This window comes from Tyto alba, unplaced genomic scaffold (assembly GCF_018691265.1).
Source record: "Tyto alba isolate M040663 unplaced genomic scaffold, T.alba_DEE_v4.0 Super-Scaffold_8, whole genome shotgun sequence".
Classification (NCBI taxonomy): Eukaryota; Metazoa; Chordata; class Aves; order Strigiformes; family Tytonidae; genus Tyto; species Tyto alba.
This window is the reverse complement of record NW_024881329.1, coordinates 19,879,651-19,901,539: the sequence shown is the minus strand read 5'-3', so window position 1 is coordinate 19,901,539 and position 21,889 is coordinate 19,879,651. Positions and strand designations below refer to the sequence as shown.

Genomic DNA, 21,889 nt, shown 5'->3' with positions numbered 1-21,889 from the left:
CAGAAACAGATTGCCTTATACCTGGTGTGAGAGGTGCGGATGGCCCCTTCAACCCTGTGGTTTCTACAATGCTGCCGTCCGTGTGAACCACTATGAGAGTAGCTTTTTCAGTGTTCAGGCTGTCCCCAATTTGGAGGGCTGTTCTCCCAGACTATAGAAGAAATAAAGAGTTTAAATTGATAGTTAAAATATCAATGTATTTTAGTATCGCTATAAATCTTCTCCAAAGGTGCCCTGAAACACGAATCAGTATGGTAGTTATTAGGTTAGTTTTTGAGGTTTCAGCCAACCAAATTCAAAGGTTTTATGTTCCAGGTCATCAGGTTCATCACAAAATTGAGTACACAGGGCTGGAAAGGTAAAAAAACCCGCACCAAGTGACAAATTAAAAACTGTATGTCCCCAGCTAATGGCTTTGTGGCTTAAAGTCTGTACACAGTAACGAAAACAAATCCTGGACTTTACTACAGCTCAAAAGCAAACCAAGCTCTTCATTTACACTAAGAAAGTATGTGAGACTTTGCTAAGGCCCTCAAATGAAAGAACAGACTTACCAACATGTGTCCTGAAATTGAAGCTGCATTTGCCACAGATGTAGTAAAAACATTGTCTGCGGAGGCACCAACGTTGGCTACTGTCACTGTGGTGACTTCTGAAATGTAAAACAGACACGAAGTTAATATTCTGTTGCATCCAGAGAGCCTGATAAAGAGCTCAACATCAAAAAATATAATTGTATTTCCTTCTTCCTATTCAAAATTTTATTTGTCATGACACCTTCAAGTTGTTATAAACACAATCAGTTTGATTTTTACTGAGCTTTGAGTTGAACACACTTCAATCTCCCTGAGACTGCTATCAGCATGTAATGAACCAAGGAAAAAATATTGCATCTACACTGAAAAAAACCCAAACTGTGATACTTCTTATTAAAAGAGGGGTGACTGGCAAACATCCAGAGAATAACTGACCCTCCCTTTGCCATATATTAATTTCTAGGATGCCATTACCTGTACACTTGGTCCAGTTAAAAACTGTCCAAATGTACAGCCAAATGTTTCTATGATGTATATTTGACTGCCAAGCTAAAATCAGAGGGTTTTGAGTACCACACACGGGGGTAGGAGTGAAAGGACACCAAAGCTCACATGGAGATGCCCAGGTAGGTTTGCAGGGCTCTGGAATGTTTAGCGTTATCAGAGCTTGCTCTCAGAATTCTGCATACTTCACTTTGTTAATGGGACAGGGGGTCAAAGCAATTTTAGATGCGCAACGGCAGCTCTTGCTCATTTTTACTTCAGGTGATGCAGTGCGAAAGAGAGGAGCGTTTCATTTGGTGAGAGTGCAGGGTGTGACACAAGCCTCGGCTCGGACCTGCCCTTCCTCCTGAGGTAAACGGCCGCGTTTGAGCGGCGGCGAGGCCGGAGCGCGGCCGACCGAGCGCCGGGGCTGAGGGGAGCTGCGCATGCGCACTCCGCCCGCCCTGACCTGCGAAGGCGGCAGCGGCGGCCTCGTCGGCGCTCGGCAGGGGCTCGGCTCCCATCTCGATGTGCTCGGCATCAGCCGCCATCACCGTCACCGCCGTCACCTGCGCCGCCGCCGCCGCCTCCTCCTCCTCCTGGGGCTCCGGGGCTGCCGCTTGCGGCGCCTGCTGCTGTTGTTGCTGCTCGGGTCCTTCCGCGGCCGCCGCCACTGCGGCTGCTGCCGCCTCCGCTAAGCCCAGCTGCTTCGCCGCGGAGTCGGCGTCCTCCATCCGAGGCGGGCTGGGGGAGCCGGGCCACAGCGCCCGCTGTCCCGTGTCCGTCCCCCCCCTCCCCCCACCTCCGCTCCCCAAACGCCGCTGGGGAGGGTCCCGCGGCGGCGGGGGGAGGGGGCCGCGAGGTGTGTGTTGGGGGGAGGGGGGGGGGGGGCCGGTCCTCCGAGCTCACTCGAGCGCTTTTGGGCGGGCTGCCGAGCGGTACCGAGCTCGCCCGAGCGCTTCCGAATGTGTTTCCCCCGGGCGGGAATCGAGCGCTTCCGAACCGCTTCCGATGGTGCCCGAAGTGTCCCGAGTCTTTTCAGGCCTCGTCCGAAGGCGATCAATGGTTCCCGAGGAGCGGGGCCCGCGTTTCCCGCCGGCTGGCCAATCCCGAGGCGGGACGCAGCCGAAGCCCGGCCGAGTCCGTGGAAGCGCGGCCCGAAGCGATACCTGACGGATGGGGTGGGGGAACCCGAGCCCGCCCGAACAGGGCCGAGTCCCCGAGAGGTCCGGCCCAGAGGGTCGAAGAATCCCGAGCCCGCTCGAGTCTTTTCCGATCCCTCCCGAAGGCGGGTGAGGCGGGCGCGAGGAAACCCGAGCAGTGCCGAGTCCTTTCCGATCGCGCCCGAATTCCCCTTCGCCGGCCCGAACGGAGACGCCCGAACGGACAGCGCCCGAATCCGCCCGAAAGCGACCGAACCGGGCCGAGCGCTCCGATCGCACCCGAAGGCAGAGGGGGGCGGGGAGAGGGCGGCGAGCTCCGCCCCGGTCGCGGCGCACGGGCTGCCGGGACGGTGGAGGACTTGGCGGGGGCGGGGCGCTAAGATGGCCGTTGTGAGGCGAGGTGAGAGGCGCGTTGCTATCCGTTACCGACAGCCCGTCCCGGCGGGGTGGAGGGTGAACGGGGGGTGGCGGTTTCCCACCCTGTTCGAGGTTACCTCTCGCCGCCCCAGGCGGGGGCCGAGGTCGAGCTAGGCCTCGGCGCAGAGACCAGCCAGGTAGCCATATCGCGACAGCCCCGACACGCTGAGGTAAATCCCGGCAGCTGCGGGCCCTGCGTCAGCGCGAGCAGGGGCTTGGCGCCTGTGCGGGTTGAGGAGCACCTTTAATCACAGGCAGATCGCTTTTTTGAGGCCGAGTGATGCCCCTTGAAAATTCAGGTCTTTGCTTCAAATTATGAGCCACCGGGATTCAGGGGCAAAACAACAAAAATAAAGTTATTTTTTCAAGGAGGTCAGAGGTTTCCCCCCAAAATGTAAATTTCAGCCCTAGGTAGACAAAGCTGGTTTTGACAACTTTGGTTTGAACAATTCGCCATTGCCAAAGTCCTAAAACCAAGTTTGGGTAATGAGGTGTGCTGGGCAACGTTAACTACAGCTGCTGCACGCTTCTAAAGCAGTTTGGGCATTAGAAAACCCCAGTTGTTAGAAAATGGGACGTGTTCTACTTCGAGTAAGCATGCACAGCGTTGCTCCCAATCATGTTAAAAGAATTTAGCCAGCTGGGAACAAGTGACATTACACCCTGTTTTCTTCTGGACCACATAAGCTTTCCAGCAGGCAGAAATCGGGAGCCTCACCCTGCCAAGTCTCTGATGCAGATATCCCCCTTAGCAGAGTGCTGTTTTTGCTAATGCAAGTTGGTGTGCTTCATATAAATGCTTTAAAATTGTTACCATGCTTTATTTTTTTTTCCTGTGCCAGAATGCTCACTTTTCAATTTAAAAACCCCCCAGCAGCAATGCAGACTTCATTAATCCTAGCAGTGAGACAATCTGAGGGTGTTGGGATTAGCAGCCTGCTATTATACCTGAAATGATGTATTCATCTGGCATAATAATTACTACTTAACTGCAGTATTGCTTTCACAGGCATGTTGTGGGGTTTAAAGCCGTGTGAAATGTCTCCTGTTGCTCAGGGGGAGGCAGCATGTTCTAAGTAATGATGGCTAGCAAACCAGCCTTGGAACAGATGCAGGAATGTGGTCAGTGCCCTCTTGTGGAAAATGATTTATAAAAAAAAAAAAAAAAAGTTTACAAATAAGGTTAGGGAGCTGCCATTAGGGAATTTGCTAGGGGTTGCCTAAAATCGTGCTACTCTATACCACTGGCATCATGGCAGTGTAGCTCCCCAGCAGGCATGAGGCTACACTGGGAGAGCTTAGCATTTGGCTATAGAGAAAAAGTTCCATATCCGGACACTTCTTTGGAATAATAACGTGTCTGCACATGCAGCTGTGGTATTTCAAATTAACATCCTACTTCACAGTCTCAAATAACTTTAAAATGGAGATATCTTATTGCTGTGCGAGAATGGAAGCACAGCATCTTGACACAAGGCATTGCTTTTGCATGAGGGTTTATACCAGGGTATAAACACAAACACATCTTTAACCATTAGTCACTGCAGAACAAGATGTGTAATGAAACCTTTAACTCCCATTCTGCAAAAAGAAATAAAGCATTCATCAAAAAGCATTTTGGCTACGTGAAGGGACAAGTCTAAGAGCCTGAAGTCCCTTTACAGAAAGTAAAGAGGAGATGAAGCACGTCCAGGAGGCATTTCAGATCATAGACAGTATGAATCACCTTCTAAAATTGCTTGCCTATTTCCACTGCATTCCCAAATTGGATACCTTAATTAGGTGCCTAAAGTTAGTGGGGATTAATTTGGACCCAGCTGCATAAAACTATTAGATGATGAGGATTTTAACCTCAAGAAGCCCAGGGATGAAGATGGTGAGGTATGTCCCACTGATTTGATGATAATGAGATGTCTCCGAGAAGATAGTTGAAACGGCCTTTCACAGACAGTTTTGCTGTCTCTGAAACGGAGATCACAACTTTTCAATTCCTCACATGTCTGAAAAAGGCTAAGAATGTTAATGAGTTACTTAAGAAGTTCCTTAGTAGGTCAGTGCCATCATGTTGCAAGGGAATTTTATTTGTATTTACAAAAAGAAAATACTGGTAAGCTTATAGAAAATATTTGGTATGATTTCTACGGGTGATCAGAACATATTAAGGTTTTACATAGAATGACTTTGCTTTTGAAGGGAACCGGTTTGGAAGGATGTTATTTAGAGGAACCAGGGAGCCCAGTGTTCTGCATGAACGCTTTCTCACAATTTAAAAACAAATGGTACATTCCAGTTCCCTTGCATGTTTCCCTTGTTCCTGCATAGTTAGAGGGGATGAAGTGTCATCTGCTGTGAAAGGACAGGATAAACAAGTTCTAGTTAATGCCTGTGTACTACTTTGTGTTTTGAAAGAGATGGGTTCCTCCATGAAAGTGACTTTTCACAACAGGGATTTCCCCCAAATTACTTTAGAATTCACATATGTGAAAAAGTTATTTTTGGAACCTGAACTGCATGATCTGAGAAAATAGTCTTCCAGTGAACTGAGAAAAATATGTCTACAAGCATGCTTGACCTCTAGTAACATCAGTTGTTTGAATGTTTGTGTAGCACTTTCAGTAAATATTTAGACTGATTTTTCTTCTATTTTTTCCTTCTGGATGGAAAGGAAGAACTTCATCAGTTGTATCCTTTTTGTACCTTTCATCACTCACATGCGGGAATATTCAGGAAGCATGGCTGAAAAACATTCACATCTTCCCACCTAATAAATCTGCACAACACTGGTTTTGTGTTATTCTTTGAGTTTTCCATCATCAGCACCATCCATAGGGAGCAAAACCGGTAAAATGTTTCTTCCAAGGAAAGATGCTTTTTGCAGCATTAGCTGGGTTTTAGCTGAGGCTTTGCATTGATCGGCTCCCACTCACGCAGAAACCCCTCTAACCCACCCCGCAGTCTTGACAGAGGGCTGGCAGCCACATTTTATGATCACAAAACTGATTTCCTTAGGAAGCAAGGCTAAAAATTGGATTTGTGGACCGATGGCCACAAACCCCATGCAGCACACCTCACAGACAGCTGACACAGCCAACAAGTAGTAAGAGCACCTTTCAGTAGTACTTCCTCCTCTCTCATTAATTCACCCTACCTTTACTCCTGCCAAGATCTAAGTAACCTCCTAAGAGGAGACACCCTTGGCTTCAGAGATTTCCATGCCTAGAACCTATCTAGTAATTTTTTGCTCCACCTTCCTTCAACTGGAAAAACACAAAAACCTGGTTCTGTTTTAATAAAATGAGCTGCTCTGGGAACAGGAATACATTCACCGTGTGTGGGTGGGTGCTCCGTTCAGAAACTGGATGGGCAGTTCCTGTGAAAGATGCCTGGAATGAAGCCCCTGCTTGGAGAGATTTAGAGGATTGGTGAAGGGTTGGGGAGAGAGGGGAGGATAAAGAATATTTTGAGTATAGAAAGACAGATGTGGAAATAATTAAATCAGCACTAATGACTTCTTTATAGAAATTACATTGTATTATGTAAGGCTAAGAAAGGCATTTGGTATCATTTGGTTATCAAAAATACATATGAATGGCCAAACTTTCTGGATTCTCAGAGCCACGTTCTAACTTCTCCGTGTGGTGGTGAGCCCCAGGATGTCCTACGTGTGTCTCTTCTATTGCCATAATAACAGGCTGCTTGTGCCTTGAGAGAAAATGATTCCTACAGTATGTATGCGCCTCCTTCACAGAAACTGTGCTATCTAGGGGGGCTCTTGACAACATCTAGCTGTGAGGCACCTCCAATAAACGAGGCATTCCAACTCCTGCTGCAGTCAAAGGGAGCTGGCATGCTTTAACACCGGCCAGTCGTTCATCCCACGCTGCTCCAGAGGGAGCCCAGGCGGCCAACTCTAGGGCGTAACTTCAGGATTGCTGTCATCCTGGGACGGCTACAGGTGAGATCCATCTGTCCTGAGCCTGCAGGGGATTTCTCCCAATTCATACAACAGCTTGTGCCATACTTCTTGTCCTGCAGGGGCATTCTGAAGATGTATTGAGGATTGTGGAGCTCTTAAATACCTTGGCAGTGGATCCACATAGACAAATAACTAAAGCTAAATATTATCTCATAGTATACAACAGTTTTGCGAGCGGGGAATTAAGGAAGTCTGTTTCTTAGAAATTTGCATCTCAAAGTTGAGCTCATGGCCTTTCTCAGCCACGTATCAAAGACACAGCACAGCTTTCAGACTTTCCATCATGTGGGCAGTAACAGGACCTGTCTGCTTCACAGAGCCACCTATTTTCAAAAACTTTCAGGAATTTGATGTACTGGAGTCTGCCAACCCTCTGTCTTCAACTTGCTTAAGGCTGACTAACAGGTACAGGAGTTGTCTGGGGAAATGTACACGTGCACATCCCCCTCATTTCCTTAGGCTAACAAATACCCTACTACATACCAATTAAAATTTTTTAAAAAGGGAACTAAAGCCAAACCTGAAACAGCAAGGTTTTATCGTAACTCCTGGTGTTTGCAATCACAGGTTACTTTCTGAGCCCTACCAGTAGGTCATAGTTGAACCATTTAGTAGAGAAAGGCACAGCAGTATATTTTGAGGTTCTGGGAAATGGCAATTTTATGAAATGGATCCCACCTCGTTGCTGTGAGAAATCCTTAACACTAGTTATCAGCTGTCATCTGTTCCCTTACAGTTTCTATTTTATGTAAATGGGATTTATTACATCTTTTACTTCTTGGTGACTCTTGCAATGATTGTTTATAAAAGTAAGTTGCACATATTCTAACACAGAAGTAGGCTGTGTGCTTGTGACATGGTTGTGGTTTGTCAGTAGGCTTACTGTATTTTCCTGGCTTATTTATACTGTGTTATTCTACAGGTCAAGTTTTCAGTTATCCAGATGATCTTTTGGCTCCAGATCTTGTGTTACTTTTCATTATGGCCATTCTCGAAGTGCTCCGATTATACTTGGGTATGTCATGTTATCACTGTGCCTTTTCAGTGAAATATAATCTTGAAACATTAATCATTCTGAAATTGAGTGTGCATCAAAAATGCCAGTTTAGCAGAGTAGCAGATATTTGGAGACTGTTGTTTATTTATGTCATTAAACTTTATCTGACTGATCAATAGATTTGGCCAGAGGGTCAAACAGAGTTTGCTCTCATATGAAATATAATCTATAATGCCATTAAAAGACAACAGCTGAGTTGTCAGAAAGTAATATAACTGGGACAGCTGGAATGCTGTTGAAAAGTGAGAGTGATGTGTGAGAACGAACATGCTGAAACACAGAGATTTCCATGCACGGAGGCGATAGGGCTCCCTTCAACTGCTCCAGCAACATACACAAGTAACCAAATGGCCGGAGCCCTGCAGAGCAGGTAATGCTAAGGATGTCCCTGAGCAGTGTACGGCTGCCATTACGACTACACCTTTTCCTTTCACTCCTTCTGCAGACACATGCCAGTTCCAACATCTTCGTTTCTCTAAGAACAGCATAAAGGGCTCCTGACACCTGTCCAGAGCTTGCTAAAACTTCATGAAGTCATTTTTTAAAAAAAAAAACCAAGTTCCTATTAAAATCCGTGCTCGATATTCCTAAAACGTTTATATGAGGTGGGTCTCGGTTGAATTCAGCTGACTTGCTGTAGGGGTGAATTTAGTCTTAAAGCTCTCCACATGTTTGTGTAGAGCCTGGTGGATGAATAAAGAAGTGAGTTTCCAGTCTAACGTAGTTAAACAGCAAAATCTACTGAGACTAGCTTGGAAAGAAGATACAAGGAAGAGATAAGTGCAGCTTCTCCACAATGATAGCAATTTGAAATAGGAAGAGATTAGCAGGGATAGAGAAGATTCTATGTTGCATAAGACTTTAAAATCAGGATTGGATGCTCTTAGATGTGCACCACAGTCACCAAGTTATCACGCTAAATGCAGGGCTGGGAGGGGACTGGGGGAGAGTTTGATGGTTGACGAAGAAGCTGAGTGATCAAAATGGCTGCAGCTTCAGAACTGATTATCTGCGGTAAGAAAAGGTAGGCGGTGTGATTTAAGAGTATCAACTGATTGCTCTTTATTTAGATTAACTTCGGTGAGCAAGAAATGGATTTGCCATCGGTGTTTGGGTTTGTCCTTACATTTACTGACAGAGCCTTGATCAGGCCTGTGTACTCTGAGCTGGAAGGACTAGAGTCTTTTTTGAACAGGAATACTCTCGACTTGTAGCTTGTGATAGCGTCAGAAGAAATCAAAGACTCATATCAGCTTTTTGTTTCCTTCAAGGTTCAAAGGGTAACCTGACAGAAGAAGAGGCTCCATTAGGGCTCAGTCTTGTGATCACAGTTGGAAGTGTGATCCTGTCTGTGTATTTCCTGGTGTGGCAAACCTATGTGCTGAAAGCAGACGTCATTATAAACTCTGTTCTTCTCTTTACATACGGGCTCGAGTCCGTACTAAAGGTCATAGCCATTGCTGCTTTTGTCAGCTAAACCCTAGCAGCTTTCAACACGATTTCATCATGCTTCTACAAAAGAGTGGGGTTACATTTCAAATATTTAATTCTTTTGCATATAAAAATCCTGTAAAACTTTCCTCTGTTTAAAGTACAAATTTCTGAGGGTCGGAGATCTCCCTGAATGATAGGTAAAATATCCTGTCTAGCAGCTATGCCCCACTATCTCATCAGTTAGCTTTTTTATGGGCAAGGACAAGAGATGCTTCAGCAGAAACACTTAATGCTTCGGTATTCATCAGGGATCAATACTAAATATTCATTCCCAACACAAAATAACAGTCAGTGCATCATCTAGCTGCCTGCTGTTGAGATGATGGGAGGTTTTTACAGCACAGCAGCAGCAAACAACCAAAGTGACACAAAAATGAATCAGGCCAGTGTAGCGTGGACTCATTTCTGCCTTACCGCATCCACGTTCGTGTTTGAGGACACAGTTTCCCTTCTGCTCTCATTTGTGTTTTCAGACCCCAGTGGTAATCTCCCTGACTTTAGTAGGGCAGTATCTGACTTAGTCCAGTGGGAGGGAGCTGAAGTTAGTTTTGCACGTACCTGGAGAGCCGAGCTACAGGGGTTGGGCAGCTGGTTCTTACTGACACAGAGGCCAGTAGTGCGAGGGTATGTTTGATTAAATAGGATGGCCTTAAGGTGAGCATAAATATTCAGCATTCATTCACCCTTCTGTCCTACTTTGTTGTGTGTATTTCTGTTTGTTGTTACACGTGCTTATTTCCAGGATTCTGCAAAAATTACTACATTCAAGCCTTGACTTAAATGAAGAAGTGTGTGCAATTTCAGATTTTTTTACTGTATCAAAAATACGTATGTATTCATGTAAAGCTTGGGGAGTTTGTGGGGGTTTCATAAAATCAGGTTTTATATTCAGAATTTCCTATTTTTGTATTTATTTATTCAAATAAATTATGGTTTAGATCTAAGAAGTGTTTGAAGTGCAGAGCATCTTGTTCAGATCCTAGGCTACAGCTCAGCTACACAAAAGAAGACTTGGGCGAGACTGGGTGTGCCCAAAGGCCCCTCCTGATCCTGCTGCTCGATGTAGGCCACTCTCCTGCACCAGGAAAGAGCGCCTGAGGTCTGTGCTAATTTGCACTAGCCGGAGCTTGAAAATACAGCGGTGCAGGCTCGGTATTGCCAAAGCTAGACTGTTTTCTTTCCAGGGGTGGTATAAGGGAACAAAAGGCGCAGAAGGCCCTGTGGAAGGGCCCAGTTTCATCCCTCGGTCATGCCCAGGGGAGCCCCTTCCGAGGGCAGGTAACACCAGCTTCTGTCCACGTTACGCTGCCCAGCACTCAGAATCAAAATGTACACATGGGCAGGAAGCCCCCTGGGCCAGACCCTGTTAAATCAGTGGCACAAGCAACCCTCTGCTGATCAGCAGGAGCAAGGCTGCACCCGTGAACACAACGTCAAAGCAGCAGAACTGGGTGCTGAGGAGCAGCCAGGAAGCTGAATGACCAAATGTTTCTGTGCTTAACCTGCGTGAATCAAACACCCACCCAATTGTCCTTCCAGATTTGGGTGGCATAACGGAATGTGCTCATCACATACTTGTTACGAGGAGTGACAAACATACCGAGCTGTATCTACCCCACTAGTGACGAACACACACCGAGCAACACCTCTTTCTGTATGCATACAAATAAAAGCACATTTTTTTCCTGGTATTTACACCTGCCTTATACAAACGTCTGGCAATAGAACATCTGACAGATTTGAAAAGAAATACTGCTAAATGGAACTTTGTTTTACCTGAATGTAGGTGGTACGGCAGATGGGGTCACACGTTAACTTCGAGTTGCAGCCTCTTTGCTTTACCTTCCTTCCTTCCTGTGGTGTTCGCTACAAACAAAACAAACACAAAATATTAGTGCAACTGGAGGTAGCAGAGCCCCAGGGTGTAAATTCAGCAGACATCAGTAAAGCTAGCAGAAGGTGTTCCTACCCCAAGGTGTTTGACCCCACCACAGATCACCACCCCCTCAGCTACAGCCCTATAACCATTTGTGATGCTGAGGCACAAAACTGGAGCCCTGGCCCGATCCATGCAGAAAATAGCCCTCAAAAATGCTTCTGATGAGGGTGTTAATCAGGTGACGGCTGCCATGTTCCTGCCTATCCCCACAGCACAGTACGAGTTTGGGACAGTCTGCTGGGCCACACAGAATAAAGCAGCCTCCTCCTCCAGCTTTATAAAACAGTGGTTTATATATATATATATATAAAATATATGATCTATTATCTATATTATAACACATATATATGTTTTATATATAGAGAGATGTTATAAAACATGGTGAATCCTTTGCTCCCTAACCATCACCTAGATGATAACCAAGAATCAGCAGAGAGTGATAATGCTTGCTAACAGTCAGCAATAGAGTAAATATACACATATGATAATAAACATACATTTTTAAGCTCATTTCAGAGCACTGGTCAGAGAGTCCTGGAGACCTGTCAGTGCTTCCTGGGGGTCAGCTGGCACCAACCTGGGTTTGCACCCCCAAAATGGCAGGACAGCTCTGTTTCAGTTTTCCAGTTTAAGATAAAATTGGCCATGAATGTTTTTCTGATTAGATGAGCAGATACCGGGGTACTTCTGCCCTGACAGCCCCCCACTCTGTGTTGAACATAGGACAGAGAAGCCCGTAAGCGTCAGACAACCCTGTCCCAGGCATTGCCAGGCTTTGAATGGGAATTATCACTGACGCTGGTGACTCTGATTTCGTGACAGCTTCTCTCCATGCTGAGCTGGTACAAAGACTCAAAGTGAATCAGGCTCTGGCCTCAGAGAGTTTCTCTAACCAGCAGCTCCTTTCTAAACCATTCCCATTGCTCAGAGAAGCAGGGCACAGCAAAGTGAAGCCATTGATGACATCTGCCAGACAATAAGATTGCTGGAGCTTTTAATTATGAGGCCCAGCCCTTCTGAAACAGGATGAGCAAGTTGGATGAAAATGGTATTAAAAATTTAGAGGAACACATATTTTGAGGAGCTCGGTTTGGGTGTTGTTTACTCTGCAAGGAAGAAGTCTTTGTTCTCAAGCCATCACAGGGGTGTCTGCCGCCAACCTGATTTAAAAGGCTGATCCTGAGAGGCAAGTTAGCCTCCTGGGATTTCAAACTCGGAGATACTGAGAGATAGGGCTTTATTGGCCCACGGCTTTTTTGTGTTCCTCAACAGGCAGAAACAATGTCCAGACCAAAACTCAGCTGAAGCGGCACAGCCCCCCCGGTGTCCCCCGTCCTTGTCACAGCGCTGAAGGGCTTTGCACTGTGGCCGAAGGAGCAAGGCTGAGGACGCGCGCTCGTTTGGTTCCAGGAGCCAAGTCAAGAGCGGGCGTACGGGAGCTGCCACCGTGCAACGGGGCAATTCCCCTCTTGCTGATTGCCTCTGGCCCACTTGGACCAGCATCAGCTGTGGAAGGGAAGATGTAATAAACTCCATTGTGGTTTTCTTCCCTGCCCAGAGGAAAAGTTCCTCTGCTCAGCAGTCAGAGATTTCCTACGGGGTGCAGCACCTCATGGTAGCCCGCTGTGCCTGCCTTCATCATGAACGAGGAGCTGAGGCTGCCAGGTAGCAAGGAGTCAGTTAAACATTAAATGGCTTCTCCAAGAGAATCCTGCCAACTCCCTGTCTGCATACCGAGAAAGTCAGCCCAACCCAGCAGTCCCACTGAAATGCCCCAGTGGCAGATGACGCATTTCAGGGGGTAGGGATCTCCTGCACAAAACCTTTCAGCAAGGCTCACCGGGCTCTGGCACAGCTGATTTCCTACTGCATTTCCCTTCTGTTGAACCCACACCCCTTCCCCTGCTTGATGGCGTGGCTGGCATTCTCTAAATGTTGCTTCTCCTAGGGCTGGCCATGTTTTCATACGCATCCTGTACTGAGATCCCCGGGGATCTCACCGACATCACAGTGAGGACGATGACAGGGCACTCGGCGGGTGCGTCACACCGAGTATCAGTTCACATTCTCCCACAGCGGAAGAGGTTGTCCTCCTGTCAAAACCGAGCTGCCAAAATTGTAACTGTCATGCAGAGAACTGGCTCTCCCCCTGCCCATCCAGCTCACCCGGTGGCATTCCTCCCACAATAACTCACCCCGGGCGGCGGCTGCTGGACGCAGGCCAGGCAGCGAGCTGAGCACTAGCCCCCATAGCGCAGCAGGCACCAAAGAAAACCATGGCAGCAGGGAACTTGACAAGCACTGAGTTAAGGAAGCCAGGCTCCCTCCAGACCTGTGTCCCATGAGGGAACAGTTTTCTTATTTCTTTCTCTAATGTCAGAGTTGCAGCTATTTCTTCCCCGGGGCTGGTGACAAGGGGTCTCTCTAGCATGTACATGCCATGGGTTCAACATACATCCTGGGGATGGTGAGCAGGCCTGTGATGCACGTGAACTTTAATTAAATGCTCTCAAAACCCCCACTTTTTGGAGAGGACTGGCTAACCAGATGGATCACACACTGCCATGGACACATCTGTAAGACCCATGCATTCAGCTGGTATTTTCCAGCTTAATGATCAGCTCATGAGCTGATCCCATCATTTTAAAAAATGTTAAATCTCGAGACAAATGAAACAAGGCGTTCCTTGAAAGTAATAAGTCTGCCCACATAAGGGACCATTTCTCAGAGGTCAGGGTCTCTCCAGGCCCCCAAAATGGTCTGCAGGGCTGAGCCGGCAACATGGCAGACCCCAAGCACAACCCAAACATCCCCTCTACAGTCTGGCAAGAGAAACTCAGGAGCGGCCTTGCCATCTTTTAAAATTTCCTTCTGACTTTTTAAGAGCAAGAGAGGAGCAACAAGAGATTATATGATGAAACTAGAGCTTCTAAAGAAATCCTTCCCAGAGAACACAGGAATGACACTGGCCACAATGCAAGGGCTGAAGCTCAAGTCCCACCTTTGCTACTCCAGCAAGAAGTGGCTCTTGCTTTCTCTGTGTCCCACCTTGGGCCCTGGTGAAGAGGGAATGGTGATCCCACTCCTGACTACACCAGTAACAGAGCTTGGACATCCACAGGGGAGGGCACACAGAGTACTGCAGCGGCAGAGGAATGCTCCCTGCGATGGCCAACAGGGTCATGAACAGTTTCTCTCTGGCACGCAGACGCATGGGCACACATGTGTGAATAACAAAAGGGTCCTGCATATGGTGGTTGCCCAGGCAGAGCTGACAAGGAGCATCTCCTGCCGAGGAGCAAGCCTTGCTTGGTGATGCCAAAACATTTTTGCCTGATCCCCAAGGCCAGTGAGCCCTTTACTCCCCTCCTGTGCCACGGCAATTGCTTCACTTTGGTTCCTTCCAGAGGTGAGTTTAGCAATCACTCCCCTCTCCCTGCTCTAACCCCAGCACAGCTCTGCCAAAGCTATGTTTTACCTGTGCCCAGTGCCAGGGGCTGAAGCGTGGGGCCGAGACGTGTGGCATGGCCAGGCCTCACTACCTCCCGCCAGCTCATGGTCAAGCTGGGGCAAGACGAGGGGCTTTATGGCTTTGTAACCCTAAGGAGCACAGTGCCACGGTGTGGGGTGCCCCGAAGGGGGCTCTGCTCCTCCCCCCCAACTGCTCTGGGGACCTGGAGAGAGAGAGAGCATTTTACTGTCTCCCTCCATCTCACTACACCTTTCCTCACTGCAGCCATCAGGGCAGGCAGGAGCAAAGCTGGAGGAAAACAACTCGTGAGCCAGTGCAGAGCTGTGGAGAGCACCAGGCTGCACAAAAGATGCCTTGTTCCCCCCACAAGGAGGCCTGGCAGCGCATCCCCCTCCCTCACCGGTGATGGAAAACCCAGCTCCAAGCACTCCTTTGCCACCCCTCGCCGCCTTCAACCTCCCCTTTGGGTACAAAATAATCTCAGGCAAAGGAAACCTGAAGTTTAACACGTCCCTGCTGGGTAGCACCTCAGCTCGGCTTTCAGTCCCCTTGCACCAGGAGTGGGCAAAGGCCCCAGTTGCCCCCGGCACATTGTGGGGATGCAGCCTGCTCGCCGGGGCCACCAGCTCCTAGTTATACAGTAACCTGTTGCGCCGGGTCCCAGCTCCACCTCTCGCTGCCTCCACATCCCTCCCCTCCTCTCTCCTCTGCCAAGAAACCTCTGTCACCTGCTTTCAGACAACCGGGGCAAGCGGCACCGAGACGAAAGGGCAGAGGGAAGTCAGCGGCACGGGGACCCCCAGGCTGGGGTGCCAGGTGGGCTCTGCTTCACTTGCTCCTCCATCGTTTGGGCTGGGGCACTAGGCTCACAGGCAAAGTGTCGTGCAGGGAGGCAGAGGGAGCTTGGCTGCCGGAGAATGGCAGCAGGATTTAACTAGGAGGGCACGGCTCGCTGGGAGAGGACGCACGGGAGCCGAGGGAACTGCGGGAGACAAGAGCGGCTTCTCAGCACCGGTAAGTCCCTCCTCGCAAACCCTAAAACTTCACATTTACCCCACAACGTTTGTCTGCTTCAGAAGTCTGGTTGATTCAGCTGCAGAGGGAATAGGACTGGAGAGGGAGCTGTGGCTGGGATAACTATCGGTGCATAGTTTTGTGTATTTTTTTTTTTAAAGGGTGAAAAAGAGTAATTTTTCCAGCATTATGTTTTTGGGGTTTGTTTCCCATCCTGGCATTTCCCCGCCGGGCCGGATCCAGTAGGTGGCACTTTCTTGGCAGCAAAATGTCTGTCTGGCACAGAACGGGTTTTTTTTTGTTGTTCCTAATTGAAGTCTGGAGACAGTACTTTTGAGCAGCTGTTTGTTTGCAAACCTCGGAGTTTCCTCCGTTCAGGATGCACGCAGAGAGAATTTTTGCTGTTCCCCACTGGGCACCTCGGCGAGCTGCAGCTCTCGGTGGGTGAGCTCTCCCTGCCTGTGACCTTGGCCAGATTCCTCACCCTATTTCAAAACGGAGGGGAGGCTCACTCGGAGCTGCCCCGTTCCCTGGTGTAACAGCTCTGGCTCACGGTGAGCTTTCATCTGCATTAACGCGTTGGAGCGCAGCTCTCCTGTCCCCTTTCACTTATTTGCCTGGAAAATGCAGTGCAAACTCCACCAAGGACAAGGCTCAGGGACAAATGATTTGACTGACGTTATTTTTAAATACTGGAAATAATTGTGAGGCAACACAGTAGTAAAACATGGTGATTGCCCTGCTGTAATTAGGGCAATGGGGAGTAACACTTGCATTGTTGGGCTGCTCTGAAACTCTGCTCGGATCAAATGCTGTAACAGGGATCAGAGCTGTTGGCAGTTGCTCACCTGAGAGGTCCAGCGCTGGGCTGCTTTGGTGGGATCTGCCGCTGAAAAGGACTTTTTCCGAGTTAGAGAAATGACAGCAACAGGCTCAGCCTCGCGCTGACACACAACAGCCTGGCTGGCTGAAGCAGAGACTCACACAGAGTTTCACCCGCGGCTGCCACACGCAGTAGTGCATTCCTGGCTCTGTTTAGTTGAGTGACTGAGTTTCCAGTTGGTCAGGGAGAAAAATTAGTCCTTCGCACACAGAAAGGGCAGGCAGCTGTATTGGACCAGAGAGCCCTTTAAAACAGGACTGTGAAGCGGGACTTGCGATCCACTGTGGGAACATGTCTGTGAGCGGCAAAGGTCATTGCTTTGCCCTGTTTAAGACCAAGGCTTAAATTTGTGTTTGGGACAATACGAACAGTTTGATCCCTGCTGTGGTCTGGCCTGGGTTGTACCCGCTGCTGGTTTCCACTGCCAAAGCGTTAGGAAGCCAGGCTGGCTGGCTGAGGACTTGGTGCTCTTTCGGCTGGATCCCAGTGCTCCAGCATGAGCTGGCACCTGTAGGCAATCCAGTGCAGGATCTGCTCTGCTGTATTTTGCAGGGCAGGGTGGGTTTCTCATATAATCACAGAGCTCAGACGGACTGGGGGTGTTTTCAGGCACCTGAGAAAATAGTTGAGTGCTGGCATCATTGAACTGGATGTTGGTGAAGTCCCAGGGAAGGGAACAGCTCTGAAAACTGAAGTGTGGCTGCTGCATGTGCACATGCTTGGACGCACACCCGTTTGCTTGGGGTGATAAAGCAGTGTGCCAAGACAAGCCTTCCGTCACCACCCAACGTGAGGGTGGGTAAAGCCACCAAGACAGAGGCAAGCAGTCTGGCTGCTGCACAACACGAGGAGGAAATGTTCTCTGGGCCACAGGCTCTGTATCACAGAGGCAGACAGACTCTGCATCAGTGCCCACCTTTGCTGACTGTAGACAACTCCCCATCAGTTAGAGTGACAAAACCCAGCCCTGAGCCTGGTGAAATAGGTCCTACAGATCGTTGCTTCTGGGGATCTGTCTGCCCAGCTCCCATGGATGCAGCATCTGGTCTGTACGGACTATCTTGCCAAGTCGGATGGCAGCTCGTTTGCGTGCACGCAGGTGCATCGCAGAGAAGACGCTGTCTGCGGTAACATTAACAGCAGCCACCATTTCGTCGGTCTGTCCTGCTGTGGCTGCCTGCCCAGCCTCAGCCAAGGGCACGAAGAGCCAGTGAGGGGTCACACAGGAGGATCCCAGGCCAGCAGAGTCACCGGGCTGTACGTGCAGGGGACGAGACCCTGCTGGAGGACAGCCTCGGGACCAGATCTGCCAGATGTTTGTTAGCATCTGACCCTCAATGAGATGGCGCTGAATGTGCTGGAAAACAGAGTGGTTTTCATAGAGTCATGAGATAATTCAGGCTGGAAGTGAAAGAGGTTCAGATGAGACCCTAATGTGCTAAACGACTCAAGAGGTTTCAGTCCTTGTGGTAGACAAAGAAAGGAGTGATGTAGGAAGAATATATGCATTGGCTTGTGTGGGCTTGAGAAACATCCATATAAAATAAGTCTGGGTACAAAGCCTGAGTGGTGGGGGAGCCTTGTAATATTATTCCCAGAGGGCTGGATGCCAGGGTGCTGCTTTGGAGCTGTATCTCCATCACACTCTCTGCTCGCTTCCTCTCTCCCATGCCATGATCTCCCTCAAAGTGCTAGGTCAGGGCAGTTTGTGGTTTTGATGAAGACTCAGCAGTTTTCTCCTTGTGTGGGGCTGAAGTCTGGCCTCACGTCTACTTTATGTAACAGCAGTCAGCAGTACTGCTCTTAACTCCAAGGCAAATGTTAGTGCACGGCCTTTAGCCTATGAATTTGATGTGATCGGCAATAAAATAATCACCCTCCAAAGCTACTCAAAGCCTTACAAGTCCTCCTTAGTGTCCCCCAAGTAGAAATTCCAGGGGGAGTCCACACACTTCCCAGAGTGACAGAGATGGTTTCCTGCACTGTGGTAAAGCTTTATGAGCAGCAGGGTGTCCTCCTAGAACAGTAGCACGCACACAGCACCAGGCAGACCTAGCAGCACATGACTCTGCAAGCACAGCCTCCTGAACCACCCTGCTTTGGCCAAGGTTCACCAGATGCCCAGAAAAATACTCACCTGCCTGCCCAGGAGATATTCAAGCCTCCCACTCGAAGGGAGGGGAAGGGTGGTACCTTCAGAAACCCTCCCTGCTCATCTGACTGGTGTAGGAGAGTCCTTGCACCATCAGAAATAGCACTGTACAACACCTGAGTGATACAGATGAGATCCAAGGAGGCCTGGGGTCACAGTTTGGCTCCCGGATCTCCACCTGCCCACAAGACCACACAGCTTTCTACCTGTCAGGGTTACAGCAGAGAGGAGCAGTGAAGATTTTCATGTAGCAGAGAGGCTGTGAATAGCAACTCTGGCTCCTATGCAACAGGTTTGAAATGGTAATCTCAGGGAAAAAGTATGCAGTCACCTATCCCTAAAATATTTAGTTTCCCTACATCAAATCCCTGTCAAGAGGGAGTTGAAGGGGATCCCAGGGAGAGCAGATGCCACGCATTGGTGTCATCGTGCTGCTCCCACATGAACAAGGCCACCTCTGCACGCAAGGCGAGAGCTCATCCTTCCCCACAGCAGCGGGAGGCTTCCTTTCTCCTGGGCTGGGGATGGTGCCTCCTGCAAACTTGTGATGCATGATGCTGGGGGGGGTAACGAAAAAAGCCCTGGTATTTCTATTCCCTGGTATTTTAAATCAGGAGGGATTGCAATTCAGAAGGGAGGGAAGGGTGTGTAGCTGAGCACTGGACAGGTTTGAAGATCCTCCCTATACACCTGCACTGGAGAGCCCAGCCCTTATTCCCATTCCCCAAATGTTCCCAAGGGCGTTACTGCAACGTGTTCACTGCCTCTGAGGCTCAGCTGAGGGAAAAGACCAAAAGCTTCCCAACCCATGGGAAAAGGAAGCCAAAAGGTGGGGAGTCACAGGCTCTGCCTGCCCCAAACAGTGACTGAAGTGGCCAGACAAGCTGCTTTGGCCCTGATTTGGTCTGACGCGCCAAGAGAAGCCTGGAGATGACTGTTCCTGCAGACATGGTTGAATCAGGGGGACCCTCACATCTGCACAAGGCAAGAGGCTGAGTGAGGGCAGAGGCTGGGCTGCTCCATGTCAGATCAGGGGACAAGGTGCAGCCCCGGCTGGCGCGGCAGCTAGGGCCCGCTTGGGATGCTACATGCCCTTTCATCCATCACTGCCTAGAGAGGAGGGTCACAAATCAACCCTCCTCACAAGCATCTCCCTCTAAGGTTTTCTTTACCCTGTCTTATGTGCCAGAAAACCACATCTCAGGTGCCAGGGGCACATTCCCACATCCAGACCATGGCTGGGTCTTCACCTGCTGAGGCATTAGGCCACCCATTTACCTCTCCTTTCCCACTGCTACTGCCACGGCTTCTCTCTGGCATTTCAGCTGGGATGGAGGAGCTGAGCACTGCCAGGGCAGGAAGGGGCAGTGGACAGGATTTTGCAACAGCTCTGGCTGTTGCGATGGGCAGGTGTGGCAGGAATGAGCCCTCATGGCTCACAGGCCTCCAATGCAGCCTTGCCCAAGGTGAAGGCAGCTCTTGCAATGGCTGGTGGAGTAGTAACACTCCACATTTGGTGGGCTGAGGTCTTTCAACACCACTTTGGAAAGGGCCAGCAAATGCTTTCCTTTTTTTGATTTCCAGTCAAGTCCTGGCCCCAAAAAGCTTTTCATAATTTGAACTTGTTTGAATTTTGTTCTTCCTACTTCCTTTTTTTTTTTTTTTTTTTTTACCTCTGTCTTATCAGTCTCAACCTGTCCAGATTTATATCCTACAAAGGTAAAGTGCAGTCTATCTGAATAGCAATAAAGCAAAGTTCAGCCACCCAACAGTAATGCTCACCATCGCTGAGTAATTCAGAAAGTGAAATACTGCTGCTGGCAGGATGGCAATTAAGATCAAGCAAACAGGCACAGTCCGGGTCAACATCACCCTCCCCCAGACTGTTTACATGTAACCTTCCCCTCCCTGAAGATGACCAGAAGTGGGAACGATCTGGGAGTGAGATAGTTCTAAACTCTTCGTGCATTAGAGGTGTTGGCTGCCAGGAAAACTAGAACTTCTGCACAAAGCTGTGGGCTTCCCCAGATTCTTTCACCGGCAAATACAAAGCAAAACCCAAACCCTGACCCACCCCATTACTGTGAACAATCCAAGTGGCTCATCCCAGTCTGCTGCTCACTCGTTCCCACCAACAGGACTCCTTTGGGGTCACTCCTCCTCCCACCACTGTTGGCAAAGAGGAGGGTGCTGGTGGGTGCTGCCCTTGGTCACCATGTTGCTCACAGATGGTCACAGAGGGTTAGGGCTTAGGCCAGAACTGCAACTTGTGGACACAAAATCCTCCAAGTCAGGTTTGAGGCTTTCAGTGGTAACTGTATGGAGGAAAAAGCAGTGACTGCCTTTGCTCTGTCTGTGCTGTAGATAAACACAGAGGCGACCATTTGCCTGAGCCCGAGACAATCCTTTCATCAGTAAATTCCCTTTATAAAAACACTGGGGAGAGGAGAAGAGAGAAAGGTAATTGCACCCACGACATCCCTTAATAAATCACAGGCTGGAGCCTGCTCTCATTCCTGACACTGCTGCCTCTTAATTATAGCTGTGCTCATCTGAGGAGACAGAGTAGGAGAGCCAGGCTTTATGCAGAAGGGAGCACTAATTAAAACCTCTGTTCCCTAGAAAGATATTCATGCTTTCCTCTGGGGAAGAAGTGAATGGACTTGTCTCTGGCCATTCCCCCAGGTTAATCTGTAACACTGACTTTCACACAGCAAGGCAGTTTGTCTTGTTTTCAGCACCTGATGCTCGTGGCATTGCTTCTAGGGTGAGATATGAGACTTTCAAAACTCCTTGAAGAAGGAAGAGGAATCCAGGTAGCCTGTGCAGGTGTGGAAGTTGCTTGCTGGGTGTAAGGTTAGGTAGTAGGGATGGCTCCTCAGTCGATGTACACTGACCTCAAAAGAGTTTTGCAAATTGTCCCTTGCTGAGGCTCCATCCCTCAATATCTGACACAGGCAGGACTTCTGTGATGGAGAGTGTGTCCCTGACTGCACCCAAGAAAATCCTCTGATTGGGGATTAGATAGACTTCAACAGGCTTGATCCATGCTCAGATCCACGCGAGAAGAGTCAGGTCGCTTGGGCTGGCAGGGAAGGGAGTCTTGTACCACCAGGCACCTGCACCCACCATCTCTAGATGATCTCCAGCTGGGCTTGGTACCCAACCATGCAGGCCAGGTGCATTGCTGATTCACCTCTGTTTTTCCAACACCTGAGAACACAAACCTTCTAAATTGCAGGAGGAGACTAGTACATCTGAGCTATGGAAACAGCAGTTTGCCCCACTGAAGTCAAAGGGCTG

At 49.0% G+C, this 21,889-nt stretch overlaps 3 protein-coding genes across 10 annotated transcripts in view; 2 read left to right on the top strand and 1 right to left on the bottom strand.

Moving 5' to 3' along the window:
* DEAF1 (DEAF1 transcription factor) overlaps positions 1–21,889 on the bottom strand; it is a 95,681-nt gene that overhangs the window by 23,245 nt on the left and 50,547 nt on the right. For 3 of the 8 annotated variants that reach the window (XM_042784611.1, XM_042784612.1, XM_042784613.1), the window contains exons 1-3: positions 1,489–1,859; positions 555–652; positions 22–151 (exon numbers count right to left, since the gene is read on the bottom strand). In XM_042784611.1, coding sequence (XP_042640545.1) covers positions 22–151; positions 555–652; positions 1,489–1,753 — 493 coding nt within the window. In that variant the 5' untranslated portion in view covers positions 1,754–1,859. Of the gene's footprint in view, positions 1–21; positions 152–554; positions 653–1,148; positions 1,338–1,374; positions 1,395–1,488; positions 1,860–10,902; positions 10,993–21,889 lie in introns of those variants that run through there. The other 5 variants (XM_032996450.2, XM_042784614.1, XM_042784615.1 and 2 more) reach the window with 5 other exon arrangements.
* Positions 2,246–10,070, top strand: TMEM80 (transmembrane protein 80). The gene is made up of 5 exons (XM_032996457.2): positions 2,246–2,582; positions 5,265–5,281; positions 7,291–7,384; positions 7,498–7,590; positions 8,904–10,070. The coding sequence occupies exons 1-5, from the start codon at positions 2,564–2,566 to the stop codon at positions 9,107–9,109; spliced, it is 429 nt and encodes a 142-aa protein (XP_032852348.2). The 5' UTR covers positions 2,246–2,563; the 3' UTR covers positions 9,110–10,070.
* The window catches only part of EPS8L2 (EPS8 like 2), a 66,856-nt gene continuing 60,196 nt past the window's right edge, over positions 15,230–21,889 (top strand). The window contains exon 1 of the mRNA XM_032996449.2: positions 15,230–15,551. The gene's annotated coding sequence lies outside the window, so the exon portion shown is untranslated. The remainder of the gene's footprint in view (positions 15,552–21,889) is intronic.